Source organism: Aspergillus tubingensis, assembly GCF_013340325.1.
Source record: "Aspergillus tubingensis WU-2223L DNA, scaffold_4, whole genome shotgun sequence".
NCBI classification, from domain to species: Eukaryota; Fungi; Ascomycota; class Eurotiomycetes; order Eurotiales; family Aspergillaceae; genus Aspergillus; species Aspergillus tubingensis.
This window is the reverse complement of record NW_023336278.1, coordinates 1,572,999-1,587,998: the sequence shown is the minus strand read 5'-3', so window position 1 is coordinate 1,587,998 and position 15,000 is coordinate 1,572,999. Positions and strand designations below refer to the sequence as shown.

General features: G+C 49.5%; 3 protein-coding genes across 3 annotated transcripts; 1 reads left to right on the top strand and 2 right to left on the bottom strand.

Moving 5' to 3' along the window:
• Positions 1-313: 313 nt before the first annotated feature.
• On the bottom strand, positions 314-1,993 carry AtWU_03067 (putative MFS drug efflux transporter; the record flags this gene model as incomplete). The annotated part of the gene is made up of 1 exon (XM_035498180.1): positions 314-1,993. The coding sequence occupies one exon, from the start codon at positions 1,991-1,993 to the stop codon at positions 314-316; it is 1,680 nt and encodes a 559-aa protein (XP_035354073.1).
• An 824-nt stretch (positions 1,994-2,817) lies between these two features.
• On the bottom strand, positions 2,818-5,130 carry AtWU_03066 (Zn(II)2Cys6 transcription factor; the record flags this gene model as incomplete). The annotated part of the gene is made up of 4 exons (XM_035498179.1): positions 2,818-3,717; positions 3,776-4,641; positions 4,702-4,950; positions 5,040-5,130. 4 exons carry the CDS (start codon positions 5,128-5,130, stop codon positions 2,818-2,820), a joined length of 2,106 nt encoding a protein of 701 aa, XP_035354072.1.
• An 8,140-nt stretch (positions 5,131-13,270) lies between these two features.
• On the top strand, positions 13,271-14,901 carry hcsA (homocitrate synthase; the record flags this gene model as incomplete). The annotated part of the gene is made up of 5 exons (XM_035498178.1): positions 13,271-13,331; positions 13,397-13,626; positions 13,690-13,770; positions 13,827-13,894; positions 13,950-14,901. 5 exons carry the CDS (start codon positions 13,271-13,273, stop codon positions 14,899-14,901), a joined length of 1,392 nt encoding a protein of 463 aa, XP_035354071.1.
• Positions 14,902-15,000: the final 99 nt, after the last annotated feature.

The window sequence follows — 15,000 nt, the reverse complement described above, 5'->3', positions numbered from 1 at the left end:
ACATGGCTGGGGCGTGAATACGTCTTTATCTGACTCGTTGGGATCATGGCGTGGCTGAAACCAGAGGTGCTGTGGTGGCTCTTCTACGTGGTCATGGGTGTAGTAGACATGTTAGAATGGAGTGGATTTGAACTCAAGAAAAATCGTCATTAAACATGCCAGGATGTGTATGTATCCCGACTCGTATACTATCTATAACCCAGAGAGAGAGATGGTCCCCAAATCTAAGTAGAATAATGCATCTATCTGCATCCATCAGAAGTCTGCTTTAGCTATACTTCCCCATATTCCCATTTTACCTCTCCAGCTTCATCTAGACACCTCCAGCACCACCAGCAATGAACAGCTTCTCGCGCTTCATGCACACACTCAGCACCACCACCAGCGCTGCCGCCACCATTGACAGAATGTACGAGTTGTTCAATGCCTTGACAATCGCCTCCAACACCTTATTCTTCGTTTCCTCACTGAGTCCTTCAAACAACTGAGACCCAGTACCTGTAATAGCCAATTCTACCTCGGACGAAGACACATTGGGCAAAACGGCCTTGATGCCCTCCACACTCTTGTTCAGGAACAGTGCATTGGCGATGGCCAGAGCGATCGTACACCCAGATATCTGCGCACAGGTAATAAAACCTACTGCCGACGGGGCCATATGTGGCTCGGCCACAGCCTGGGCAATGGAGAATGAAGCCTGCGAGAACAAGCCCACTCCAAACCCAATCAGCACCGTGTAGCCGTAGATGTGGGCGACCGAGGTCGTGAGACCCACGGTGTACATCAGCGCGCTACCAATCAAGCAGAGAATGCCACCAGCCAAGAACCACGGCATGTACAGTCCGTGGGTGGAGAGGATAGCGCCGTTGCCAATGACTGCCACGATCATCAGAATAATGAAGGGGAGCAGCCGGACACCAGACTCCAGGGCAGAGTCACCGCGCGTGAACTGGAAGAAGAGCGGGCACATGTAGACGGGAAGGAAGATGAGGGTACCACCGGAAGCAGTCATGGCGAATAGGATGAGGATGGTGCGACTGCGGAGGAACTCGACGGGGAATAGACGGCGTTCCTTGGTGGTGAGGACAGGAATGCCCTGCTGGATACCGAGCAGGATGAACAGCACACCCGAGCAGCAGAACAGACCGATGATCTTGGCTGAGTTCCAGGGATAAGTTGCACCACCAAAGGAAATGGCCATGACACCGGAGATGAAGGCGCCAATGGTCAGGATACCACCCAGATAGTCGATCTCGCGGGCACGGGCTCCCAGGCTGACGCCGGGCCGGGGGTCCTTGTTGGGGAGCATGAAAAGGTAGACAGGAGCGCAGATCGCACCGATGCACAAGTTGATGTAGAAAGACCAGCGCCAGCCAGCAGAGGAGTCAGTGAAGGCACCTCCGATGATAGGACCCAGAACGGTGCCCACACCCCAGGTAAAACCGGCGCCACCGACATACGTAGGACGCTCTTGTATGGAGGTGGTCACGGCCAGCATGGTCATCAGACCGACGTACATGCCAGCACCGGAGAAGCCACAGATGGCACGACCGACAATGAAGGCATTCATGGTGGGTGCGGAGCCACAGACGGCGGACCCGATTTCGAAGATGGCGATGCAGATGATGTAGGTCCATTTGGCGTTGAACTGGGCAAAGATCTTACCCCAGACGAGGTTGGTCGAAGCAGCGCCGATCAGGAAGGCTACACTGATCCATGACAGCTTGGAGACGGCGTTGAAGTCCTCGACGATAGTGGGTTGGACGTTGGCGACGATAGTGTTGTCCAGGGCGAAGAGGAACTGCGAACTGTAGATGGCCGCCACGACAATGGCCCATTTCCAGCCTGTAATGTCGCGCGGGGGAGCTTCATCTTCCTTAGGAGCATCGATCTGCTGATCCTCTGAATCCAAATTGGAAGCAGCGGATTTTTCAGAGAGGTGGCCCTCTTCCTTTTCCAAAGAAGAGTGGTTCATCGTGGCGTCGACAGCCATTGGGAGGGACAGAAGAAGGTAAAAGGGTCAACAAAAACACTTGTCTAAGGAACCACTGTACTCATCCCTCTTCAAAATCATTTTCAAGAGAACAACAGTCCATCAGGGTATATAAAAGAAAGATAATCCCTAGCAGCAGCCCGGACTCTCCCACCAGCCAGAACCGCCAATCCTTTGCAATCCTTTAGGGCCGGGGCCTCCCACCAGCCCTTAATTTCTCACCAAATTTCAGTCTGGCCCACGGTCTCTCCCACTGGCCTGCAGGGTCGGAGTAATCAGACACACTCATTCCTAAGCGGGCTGCAGCTTATTCTAGCCCCGTGGGATAGATTTTTAGTTCGCTTTTAGTTCGTAATTGAGTTGATCTGGAGGCAATAATGCCGCCCGATATTAGTCACGGCGCCCAAGTCGTGATTCCTGCAGCTTTTAGCTCTACCGCCGGCGCCCACCAACAGCATCTCACCAATCAATTACGTGAGGTTGGGAAGAGGAAAAATTAGAGAAAAAGATCGATGGTCGGATCATCCCTCACTTTATTCCTAATAGATGCTGCAGAGATGTCTGGGGTGTATAGCTCCGGGTGATTGTTAAGCATAGTGGGAGGAATTCATAGCTAACAATAAACATAGTGGTTCAAGGAGAAGGAGGTTGTTGGCCAATGATTGTAGCATATACTCTACATAATCCCTCGGAGGTCCTCTCAATCTAAGGGCTTGAATTGTTTCAAGACTTCTGGGGAAATGTAGTTCTATTTCATTATTATGATCATTATTCTATCGTCACTCATAATCGCATCTCTCTATGTGGGTATGGTACTTATCCCTCTATCGAAGCAGCACATAATCTCCGCGCTCATTCATCACCGAAACCCAATCGCATTCTGATGTCCGACTTTTCCTTGCCTGCCAACACTCCTCCATTACTCGAAACGCCTCTGCCAGTGTTCCGACTGTGGCCTCCGCCGTCGTGAAGAGTTCCCGGAATGAAGGCCGTTGATCGGGCTGCGCTAAGCAGCCTACGATGCAAAAAGGCCACACCACACTCGACAGGAGTCGCTGATCGCGAAGCATCTGGAACACAATAATGGCTTCGGAAACAGTTTGCGCAATCTCCGGCAGCTCGGGATGAGCCCCGGAGAGCACAACGTGGAGATAGGCGATGGCTCCGAGCCCAAACGCCTTGTTAATGCTGGGGTGAACCCGGGAACCACCCGGGGTGGCAGAGGAACCCCATGCTGATAGTGACCCTGGAGCGGACACTTGCTCGAGATCGGCGATCTCCCGTCGTAGGCGCTCCTCCAATTGCCCACCACGCTGTGCTAATTCAATGATGCTGAGCTTACGAGCCGCCTCGGCCTCTTTCTTCCATCGATCCAGCGCAGAAACTTCCGAGATTAGGGCCATGATTGAGTTTCGACACCCCATTAGAATCTCTAGAGAAATCCCAAAATGGTCCAATATCTGGACATGATCAATTTCCAGAAAAGGAGCACGCCGGGTAGAAGCAGAAGCGATTATATCCAACGACACAAAAGAGCCAAGGAGAAGTTTCGCAGTACAGTCGTCTTCGGAGGACGGGCTCTGATTGTCCAGCGGTATACTTGGGCAGATCTGGCCAGATGCGTCATGAACTGTAGAAGACATCCGCATCTGTATGAATGCAGGCATCAGATTGCCGGCCAGCCGAAGAAGCCATTGCCAGTTCTTGGTGCCGCCAGCAAGTATCTGAATGAGCAAAGTCAGTATCTTCAATCGCACCGCATCATCAGGATGGATCATTTACCTCCCAATACAAAAGCTGAAGTATTGAAACGAGTCCCTCGAGATTGTGCGTAAATTGACTTTGTGCATTCCAGCTGAACGAGTCAGCCATGATGCACTGCATTCCCTGAAGAGCTAGGTCGTAATAGCCATCTTTGGTACGTAGCTGCGTCAGTCGTGCCGGGAGCTCACTTTGAGGAAGCGACGTCGAGAGCAAGTCGAGCTCACTGAGAGCCAGGCTGGCATAGTATGCGGGCTCGATGCGCCGCAAAAGTGAGAGAAGCCAACCTCTTCCTTGTCGGTCTTGAGTATGGTAGAACGGGTACTGGATGTAGAAGACCCGGTCCAAGTAGTGCATCAGTAACTCATCCTCGGACTTGCTTCCCGAAATAGGGTCAACAGGGGTCATGGGCCACGAGATGGTCTGTCCGCAGGTTGCAGCTGCAAGCATATGCATTCCCGACGTCGGTTGCAGGTTTGTCGGATCAGGAGACAAAGTAGGGTCTTTCTGTAGGTGGGGACTATCCAGGGATGCGCTCCACATAAAGTCATCCAGATCCGACAGGGCGGTTTTACTCAAGGCCAAGCCAAAATCGTCCGATGTCACCATATCACCCCATGCAATCCCGGGCTCTTGCATTTCCAGCACGTTTGGGGTGAGGAGTCCTTCTACAGACGAGGAGGGAGACGAAGGGTTCTGCGACCACTCCAACTGCTTGGAGAAAGTGGCATAGTCTTCCTCAGGGAAGACCGAGGTGCCTCCAGGGGTGGGGAGTTGATTGAGAGGCATGGTGCTGCACGCCAGCGTACTATTATTCAGGGCAGCCGCATTACTGTCTCGGGTTAGACCCTGCACTTCGTCTTGGGCTACATTAAAGAAAGGATAGACTAGAGTAATCGATCTTAGTGCGGGTCCTTTGTTTGACATCTGTAGATGGAGACCCTTACCGCGGGCTGCTGGGCGAGTGGACAGAAGGAGCTTCTGTCTTCTCTTCCTTGACCGGGCTTGACTAACCATCTGCCGGAATTTCGAGGCTTGCTCATTCTGCAGGGCCCCATTGTCCATCCAGTACGGCCGCGGACCGTATCCGTGACACTCGAGATCCAAGGAAATGCATCGGCTGCATGCTGGGCGAGTCTCATCACATTTTTTCCGGCGTACACGACATGTCCAGCAACCATTGAGGCTTCGTGCGGCTGAAATAGGAAGCAGGGAATGTGAGTATGAGGGCCGGGATGTTGCGCACAGCAGAAAAGCACAAGCAAGAAAAAACAGCTGGGCTTACGGATTTTGGTGGCTGCAGCCATCATATGCAGTGCAATCTTGCTGGCTTGCTGGGAAGTTTGACAAGAGGTTAGGATCCGGTTGTTCAACATTCCATAGAACTTTCTCTCCGGATGAGGTTGCGGGTTTGTTCTATAGTATTATATATGCTCTGGCATGGCGTCGAGGGATTGGGGCCAAAAGATAGACAGATGGAGGCTGAAGCACCGAAAGTCGCTAACACCATGCAGTAGGCTCACTGGCCGATTGGGTAACTAGTTGGGTAATTGGCTGATGGCTGGATGAATAGACGGATGGGCTGTTCCTTCTGACTTTCGCCGCCATTGCAACGACTACTACGAGGTACTAATTTCAGTGCTTGCCTACCTGCCTGCCCAGACATGTACAACTGCAGGTCAGATTAGTTATACGAAGAAAAAAACCGAGCCTTGAAAATAGCCGGTTGAGTGAAGGGGCACCAGGTAGAATTGACTGCCTCCAATCTACGACCCATGGGAGAAGGCGAGAAGCTTTGACATGCGGCGCCATTCCAATGCCGAACGACGATGGCGACGATGGCATCATGGGTCCAGCCGGTAGAGCCAAGAGCTTTTACGATGTCCCCTCCCCCACCATCCTTCAGACCAGTGGGTCTGCAGAAAGGAAGAGCACCTCAATTCTCCGCGTGGCGTCCAGGCGAATCCTCGTGGGATCTCACCTTGCATGGCAGGGCCCCTGGTAATTTCCCACGTGAGTGACAGGATGTCTGCTGTCTGTCGTGGGTCTGACTGCATCCTGTATGGAGCGAACTTGGGCCGATGCTAACCTATCTGACGACACCCAGTTGCGTGGAACATGGACTTTTGCAAGGGGCGAAATTGGTTCTCTGGGTGCGAAATTTGATTCGGTGATGAATTGAAACACCCCGTAGTTTTTAGTGCTCACATGGCAATAGAACGGAGTCCAGTTTTCTTGACGGACAATACGCGAGGATCAGACGGGTTCTCTTAAAACGTTCGACTAGTTGTGAGACTACCATGGATACGGATAGTAGCCAAGAACGACAGTTGGCTTGGTGACAGCTCAAGTCCGAATCGTACCAGTTTCCCACAAATTTACCCCTTTTATTGTGTTTACCCATGTAAAGGTTAGATTCTGCTGAAATTTTCTTCGGCGCGGTACCTAGCAGACGGTCCAAGCAGGAGATGCCGGTGATCATGGCGAAGTTTGTTGCAACGCCAGTCCTGATGTTCCCTAAGCCATTTTTGGGATGGTTCTAGAATTACTGCCGCGCATTAAGAAAGACTGTACGAGAGATCACCCTAAAAAATCCTGGAGTGCGTCGGGTCGTGAGTAAGAGGGGTCCATAAACACCTAGGGATGTGATTTTGCGAGGAATGGCGAGCAATCACAACGGGAAAATGGATCCCTATTCCAACCCCGGGAAGGATTGAGGCATGGGAGCGTCCGGAGGATTTTAATCCCACTCCTCCCACTGGTGGTGGATCTGGTGCCAGCCTCTTTAGCCGTTCGCTTTGTCGGGGGTCCAAGCGCATATTCTTCACCAGGTCTTGGACCCGGACTGGGAGCAGTGGGCGTCCCCGATCGATCTGAGGTCAGCTTCAGTACGCAGCACTCATGTCCACACTAGTTAAGCGAACAATCCAATCGACCACTCTCATCCTCGGTGGGACAGTCCGGGTGGGCATTTGATCTGATGTCAGCTTCGGTGTGGGAGGTTCCGGCCGAGTTAAGCAAGCACAGCCCAGCCAGTGGGAGCACCCGCGGGCATTTTCTTCTGCAGGTGGGATTGCCCGGTCGATCCCATGCTCCCTCTGTAGGCGCAGCAGGAGCATCGGAGCATCTAGAACCCCTTAATCAGCCCAGCAGTGGGATATCCCCATTATCAATGTCCCCTAAGCGGTGGGAGTACCCGGCTCCGCGGTGGGTAAGTGGGAGTGTCCGGGGTTCCGGGGCAACGGATCAGAATCCCCCTTCTTCTGCTATTCTCCTTCATCTTCGTGTCCTCTCTGGTCCTCGCCTTCGTCAGCAGCCACGTGTGCAGATTGTCCTCGCATGTCGGCAATTGACTTGATTACGAGGCGTTTCCTGCCCGCATCTGCATAATTCCTTCATCCCTCAGGACGGAAGTGCTTGCGAGTATGGCAGCGAATCGTCTGTAGATTTCATCAACCTAAGCTTATCAGTCAGCGAGGTCATTCATGTACTTGACTACTTGCTTGTGTCCTTTAAACACACTACGGGATGAACTCATGTCCGTGAACTCTTGTTCCTTGAGACCTCTCTGGTCGGGCCGATACACCGTCCTGTAGAGTAAGACGCACCCAGATGATTCTAAACAAAGGTAACAGCCATCGGTATCGATGCCTGGATTGTTGTCTCAGCTAGGTTTCCGCCGTTGCACCCGGTGATGTGATGATAGCTCGGATAAACGCGGTCAGAACCGAAGTTGTCAGCGCTCTTTGCCCCTCGAGAAACAGCTGGGCTTGTTCAGCTCTCGTTGGATGCCAAGCGCCTTGGCTTGTAGCAGCAATAGGTGGGCTAAGAGGTTGCAGTGAAACCTTTGTTTCTATAGAGTCTCGTACCCTGGTTGCTTATGTAACCTACACGTCCCTTTGTGTAACATACTTATTCTGGATATGATGCAGGTGCAATAAACGAATATCCTACTTAGCGCAACCTGTATTCGCACGGTACTGTTACGTAATGTCTTTGTTAGTATTCTATCTAACAGATACTTATTGGTTTTCTATGCTATGTTGTGCACGTTGCGAATATGTTGTATTCGAAGTCACTGACAGCAGTAGGTACGGGGACTACGGATGAACATTCAGTCTATCAGGTTTAAGGTTACTGATGATCCAGATTTACCGATAAATAGAAATCGAGTACGCGCATGTAGAGGATGTCATGAGTGCAATATCCTGTAATTTTCAGATAGGCTGGATTAGGGAATCGCAATGGTTTCGTCAAGTTTTCTACAACTTCACACCTTCCTGTTCAGGTTCGGTAAGATCCGCTACCCGAATGACCATCTCCCTGCTCACCTACGGCGGACGTCGTAGCATTCGATAGACACTTCCCATCAAATCTTCCCTTAACCGATGTATCTTGACATGAACATTCTGACAGGCCCGCAAAAGTGAACCGTGGGGGCTAAATATAGAACCCGGCAAAACATAGTAGCGTACGACTCCAGAGGTCGCCACAACGAACACAGACCCCAAAGCTTCCAGGACACTAAACTTCCCAAGTGTATGTTTCAGCAATTTCAGGAAATGTGGGGACGCTTAGGTACTAGTAAGCACAGAGGATTCCAGACCGTTTGCAAGCATGACGAATGTACAGTCAACATTTCAGATACCCCATGTGGCATGACCGAAGGAGTGGATCTACATGCCTTGGGTGGATGACAGACGTCTTACTGTGTCTACTGTCTATACTAATTTTTAGCCTACCAGCTTGGCCTTCAGAAAGAGTTTCTGCACCAATAAGAAATCGAAGTATGTCTACTCTTATAGGAAATCTCTCCCCATCCCACCCGGAAAGAGACCAAAAGTCGCAATTTGTTTTTCCCACAGCAAGCGCCACAACCACGTTTGGCTGACATTACAATGCCGCAGTCAATCTAGTTCATGCTAGTCTAGAGCACGATGTCTTGGGGATCCTTCCCGCCCCGTTGGAAGGGATGATCATATTTCCCAGATTATCGCATACTGAGATGGCAGAATTTTGGCCCGAAAATAGTGGGACAAGTCCTAGTATTGTGGGTTGCGACTGGAACGACAAACCACCAAGCAAAGACGGGTCCTCAGAGAAAACGCCTCACCGACATAAAAGCTCTTGAGAGAGCTCAGGTGAAGGATTTGTCCGTTGGATCTGTATCAGCCCTAATTCGTCCAGTTTATCGCCCTCGCAATGCTGGCAAACACGCCTTTAAATCCATTGATTGTGCAAGATGAGAAGTTATGTAATGGCTCGCATGTATTACTAGATGTAGTAATCAATATGCCATCTAATTGGAATGATCATCTGGATTAGACGTGAAACACATCTCTGCTATCGAGCCGCCTGAGCCGGTGGGATAGTGTACATGAAATCGACCGAGCCATGAAGATCAGAAATAAAACATTTTGTTGGCTTCGCCTTTGATCTAGTGCTGCTTCTCTGCGTAAGACTAGCTATTTCATTTGACTGACTCTCGACACCACTCCTAGCTGTTCTACGTTAGTTGCTACAGACGGAAGGCTTTCAGATCCTCAACAGAAGCATACCTGTTTCTGAAGAGACATGTACACATCTCCTAAGTCATCCTGTTTCCCTTCATAGAATAGTACTAACAGATCCCAGTGTGAACAGAAATATATGCAACATCAGTTGCTAGTCATTCCAAAGTCAAGTATCACGAACCCACCGAATATCAGTCCTAAGGCTATTTCCTACCCTTGGCCTGGGATATACCCCTTTATAATCCCAAAAAGTGAAGACAACTTTCGACACATTAGATCAACGGTCGATTTTTTTCAGTGTGCTGGACGGAAGAGTGAACCAGTACTAGCGGCTCATGGATGAGGATATTCAATGCAGCTACTCTACCTGCACAGTAGAATGACTGTGCAACTCTTCAAGGATGCTACGTCTACTTTAGACACTTGGACACAGCTTTAGTGAAACGGGGTATATAATCTAAAAAGAATAAATGTAGGTTGATGAGAGCATAATACGACAACTCAAGGGAGTGTCTTACAGAACCTGACTTGCTATTTGCTATCTTCGCATATACTCCAGTGATTGACCCTAGCAGTCTTCCAAATTCAAACCCTGTCCAACGTCTAACATATCCGGACTCTGTTAGTGACAGATAAGAGCAGCGTATATCTGGCGTCCGAGCCATTAAAGCAAGGGTTTGTCAATGCTATTGTCACTAATCTAGATGGCCACTTTTGTCACTGTGATGTCTTCTTTCTATTTCTTTCTTCCTAGTATCTGTCAAGTTCTATTAGTTATCTCTGAAAGCAGATGAATTTTTTTACACATGACTGCTAATTAGATCCTATAGCCATTAGAGGCATCAAACACTGAGATTTAATGCATTAGACCTGTCTCCCTGCCGAGAAGAGGTCACTATTTCAATAGATAGAAGAGTTCTTCCCAATTATAATGTCTATACGATCCAAGACAGAATTCAATATTAACAATCATATTATCAATACTTGACTTCGTCCTTTTTCTTACAGCCATATTTATACTTTGTCAACTCTGCCTTGCTGAGGTAGATATTTACCACTAGTGTCTCCTTTCCCAACGGTGTCATGTTTCCTTTATCAGTCTGTGATGTATCTGGATGTATATAAGCCAGTAAATGAAATAGTCAATTTTTACTTGGTCCGCCCCGATATGCTCGTGCGTGGTCTTGTGTATTTGCAACAAGGAGGTGACTATTTCAACAGTAAGCTCTTTATGGCCTTACTGATCACTTTGCTAGAGATACTCACTAAGTTTGAGAAAACCTCTTATTACCTAGGGCTCTTTTCTGATTCTTTGGCACATTATCTAGAAATTGTGATACGATACCTTGAAGGTGTGATAAATCTCCTCTCGTTGACACATTCCAGAATCTGTCGGTGCTTCTATGCAATCAACTTGGTCGTGATGAAACTTCTATAGGACACTTCACTGTCACTTCTATAGCAGAAAATTGAGCATTTGTCAGTTTCTCTTACAGACCCTCTTTCGGGTGCAAGATGTCCATATATTTGTTCATGTCTCTTTCGTTATAATTCACCACTGCATCGAATCTGTCTGCTAGAATGGACTGCATCCTCATTTTCGTGTTTGACGGCCGATGAGAGTGCTTCAAACAGAGCATGGACCTCTTACGTGAGAACTTTCCACGGGCCATGAATAAGTATCAATCATGCCGGGAATTGTATGATCCAGGCGTTTCACTACCTGGTAGAGGTGCTCATAACGGTCTTGTAGTAACAATACTTACTGTTACCGAACCTAGATACAGTAAAAATCTGACAGAAATACACTTGCATCTAGGACGTCTTGTTCGACGGTAACGCATCTCTCGTAAATATACTTGCGTAAATGAATAGAGGTTTGGAACTTACAGAGATACAGCGCCTCGATGTCTTCGTTTTATACAAGAATCCAAGAAACATATGGTTCCACGCTCTCGGAATTTTAGTTCGAGCTCCAGCTAATCTTCCAGAATCAGCCTATATGCAAACTGTAAAAGAGTGTCCTGTTATGGTGACAATGTACGCTCCACTTATATCTTGTAAATGTAGAGATTTGTGAGAGCCGAGCTTTTTGAGAAACATAACAATCTCGAGAGAGCCTATTGATGTACAATGTGGATATTCGGGCTTATAACCCGTTACGATTGTCTAGCCCATTGTTGTGATCACCTGTTTGCGGCGAATCCAATATAGAATAATAGAGAGTATGTCTCTTAGTTCTGTTTCCAAAAGAAAGACTGAACTCAACAAAAGATTTTGACGGGTCATAAATCAAAGCACTTTTCAACTACGGCTAGATACATTCATTTTGAATTCTTCTGACACCTTTGTACGGAAGAGAGCCTATGATTTGGCCTGCAACTCTGATTTAGATGCTGACAGGTGTATATGTAGATTACCCTAATGGGGAAAACAAACCCGGGATGCATGAAATAGCGAATGTGTTTCAACAGGAACATATATAGTGACAGCAATGAATATAGCGACTATCATGCTGTTATTTTTAGTATCCTTAGTACAGTCACCCATGTACAGAGTACTAGGCTATTGAGCTGCGGCGTTGGAATGTGATGTAGATGCCAGAGGTCCCTGCATCTATTGCATGCTTGATAGTAGTGTCACTGCAGCTCTACAATAAATGTAGGCATAAGTACTCCGTTCAGCATTAGCACTGGGTTATAAGCTACAATCACCCCCATTAGGAATAATGCATCAGACGGACTTGACGGATAAAGGCCTGGCCAGAGCGGGCTATGCCGAAAATAGACTAACGCAAACAGTGGTGCAGGGATCAGCAGCATATTACTCTATCGGGCGAGAAAATACCTGACGTAATCCAGGCTGACCAACGAAAAGCCAGGAAATGAAAATAGAGGGGCGGTATCGGCCACCGGTGACGTACTGGATGTGACTCAAGTCCTGAATGGGGAAGAAAGTGTAGCAAGTCCTAGCAACGGCCTCAGGAGGGCCGTTCTCCAACCTTAGTCAAGGTTATGATTCAGGTTACGCAGCCCTTCAGATATGGTTGCCAGGACACTTGGAGACTGCTAATCGAAATCAGCCAATGATAATGGTTTCACGATCGAAGTGGAAAGGCGATTATCAATCGTTGGCATCTCGACGCGAGCCATTGAAGACGCTATCATCTATCCGAGAAATGCCCCCCTGCCGATGTCGGGTTGAACTAAACCCAAGTGTTCACTAGCAGGGGGTGGTGAACCCTAGACACAAACCCTTCTGACTGGGATTCGAAAAAGGCTAAAAGCCCTCGGTAGCAGCGATAGGATGGATAAACGAAGATCTACCAGCAAAATGCACTTCCACCTCAGCCACCTGTACCAAGAATGGCACATTCGTTGTCGCTGGCATACTCTTTCAGTGGCAAATCCACGTAGCCCGTCACCGCCCATGAATAGCGCCCCAAGGCAGCCTGTAGGCAAAGAATGGAGTAGACCTTAATAATGGAAATGACTACAGGACATTGGTTGACCCTGTTGGAGACTGGGGAATGATCCTCACGCTGAGCAATTGGGGCTGCCGGATGCGCAGTTCACGGTCCAGGTTCCCCACAAGAGGGGAGCGTGAGCCAGTTCCAGCAGGCGAAAAAAGAGGGTGAAAATTTCGTCGTTGCCGCAGAAAGAAGAGCAGAAGGGAGGGACCGGCCGAGGAGTCTCCAGTTGCATTGCCCGCGAATCATCATTGCGCTGACCGCCCGGCTTTTTTTAATCTCCGCCCACTTTTCTCTTTCTCCTGGCAACCTATGACTCTTCCCTGCCTCCCTCAACGACGTCTCTTCATTTAAATCCATCTGTGACTCATTCGCTGGCCTCGCTTGTTAGTCTTCTTCCTATATCTATCTCGCTTTGCTCTCATTCAATGCTGGTTGCTCAATACTGACCATCAACCTTACTAGAGCCATCTGCCGTCTTAACTATATACTACCGATCTATCTGCGTGCTACCCCACCATCAATTCATTCACAATGTGCCCCGGTGCAGACCACGAGCCCAATGGGCAGGCCAACGCTGCCAATGGCCGCAACGGTATGTTTCTAGCTCTTAAATAAACAGATGAACTGCAAGTGCCTATACTAATCAATACCCTTCAGGTGAACACCCCGGCTTCACTGCCGTCGAGACTCGCCAGAACCCCCACCCCTCCGTCTCTCGGAACCCCTATGGCCACAACGTCGGTGTCACCGACTTCCTGAGCAACGTCTCTCGCTTCCAGATCATCGAGAGTACCCTGCGTGAGGGTGAGCAGTTCGCCAACGCTTTCTTCGACACCGAGAAGAAGATTGAAATCGCCAAGGCCCTCGATGAGTTCGGTGTTGACTACGTGAGTCATACCCCGGTGGATCTTCACAATGCCGGAGAGAGCGTGCACTGACCACCACTTTAGATTGAGCTCACCAGCCCTTGCGCTTCCGAGCAGTCGAGAAAGGACTGTGAGGCCATTTGCAAGCTTGGCCTGAAGGCTAAGGTATGTTATATTCGTCTACAGCGTGTTGTGCGTCATCCAGCTAATGTTCGATTCAGATCCTGACCCACATCCGTTGCCACATGGACGATGCTCGCATTGCCGTCGAGACCGGTGTCGATGGAGTGTAAGTGCTGATTGTCCTGTATATTCCATGTTCGACTGCTAACAATTTCGGATAGTGATGTTGTTATTGGAACCTCCTCTTACCTCCGTGAGCACTCCCACGGCAAGGACATGACCTACATCAAGAACACCGCCATCGAAGTCATCGAATTCGTCAAGTCCAAGGGTATTGAGATCCGTTTCTCCAGTGAGGACTCTTTCCGCTCTGACCTCGTCGATCTCCTGTCCATCTACTCGGCCGTCGACAAGGTCGGTGTCAACCGTGTCGGTATCGCCGATACCGTCGGCTGCGCTTCCCCCCGTCAGGTCTACGAGCTTGTCCGTGTCCTGAGAGGTGTTGTCAGCTGTGACATCGAAACCCACTTCCACAACGACACTGGTTGTGCTATTGCCAACGCTTACTGTGCCCTGGAGGCTGGTGCCACTCACATCGATACCTCCGTCCTTGGTATCGGTGAGCGTAACGGTATCACTCCCCTCGGTGGTCTCATGGCCCGCATGATGGTTGCCGACCCCGAGTACGTCAAGGGCAAGTACAGGCTGGAGAAGCTCAAGGATATCGAGGACCTTGTTGCCGAGGCCGTTGAGGTCAACATCCCCTTCAACAACTACATCACCGGTTTCTGCGCTTTCACCCACAAGGCCGGTATCCACGCCAAGGCCATCCTCAACAACCCCAGCACCTACGAGATCATCAACCCTGCTGACTTCGGCATGTCTCGTTATGTCCACTTCGCTTCTCGTCTGACCGGCTGGAACGCCATCAAGTCGCGTGCCCAGCAGCTCAAGATCGAGATGACCGATGACCAGTACAAGGAGTGCACGGCCAAGATCAAGGCTCTGGCCGATATCCGCCCCATTGCTGTCGATGATGCCGACAGTATCATCCGTGCCTACTACCGCAACCTCAAGCTGGGCGAGAACAAGCCCCTCCTGGACCTCACGGCCGACGAGCAGGCTCAGTTCGCTGCCAAGGAGAAGGAGCTTGCCGCTCAGGCTTCTGCCTAAGTACGGGATTAAAAGTGATCTCCGACGTTGGCTTTTCTTCTAATCATGCATTTATTCCGACTGGGATAGACGTCTATATCCTTATTAGAGCTTCGATGT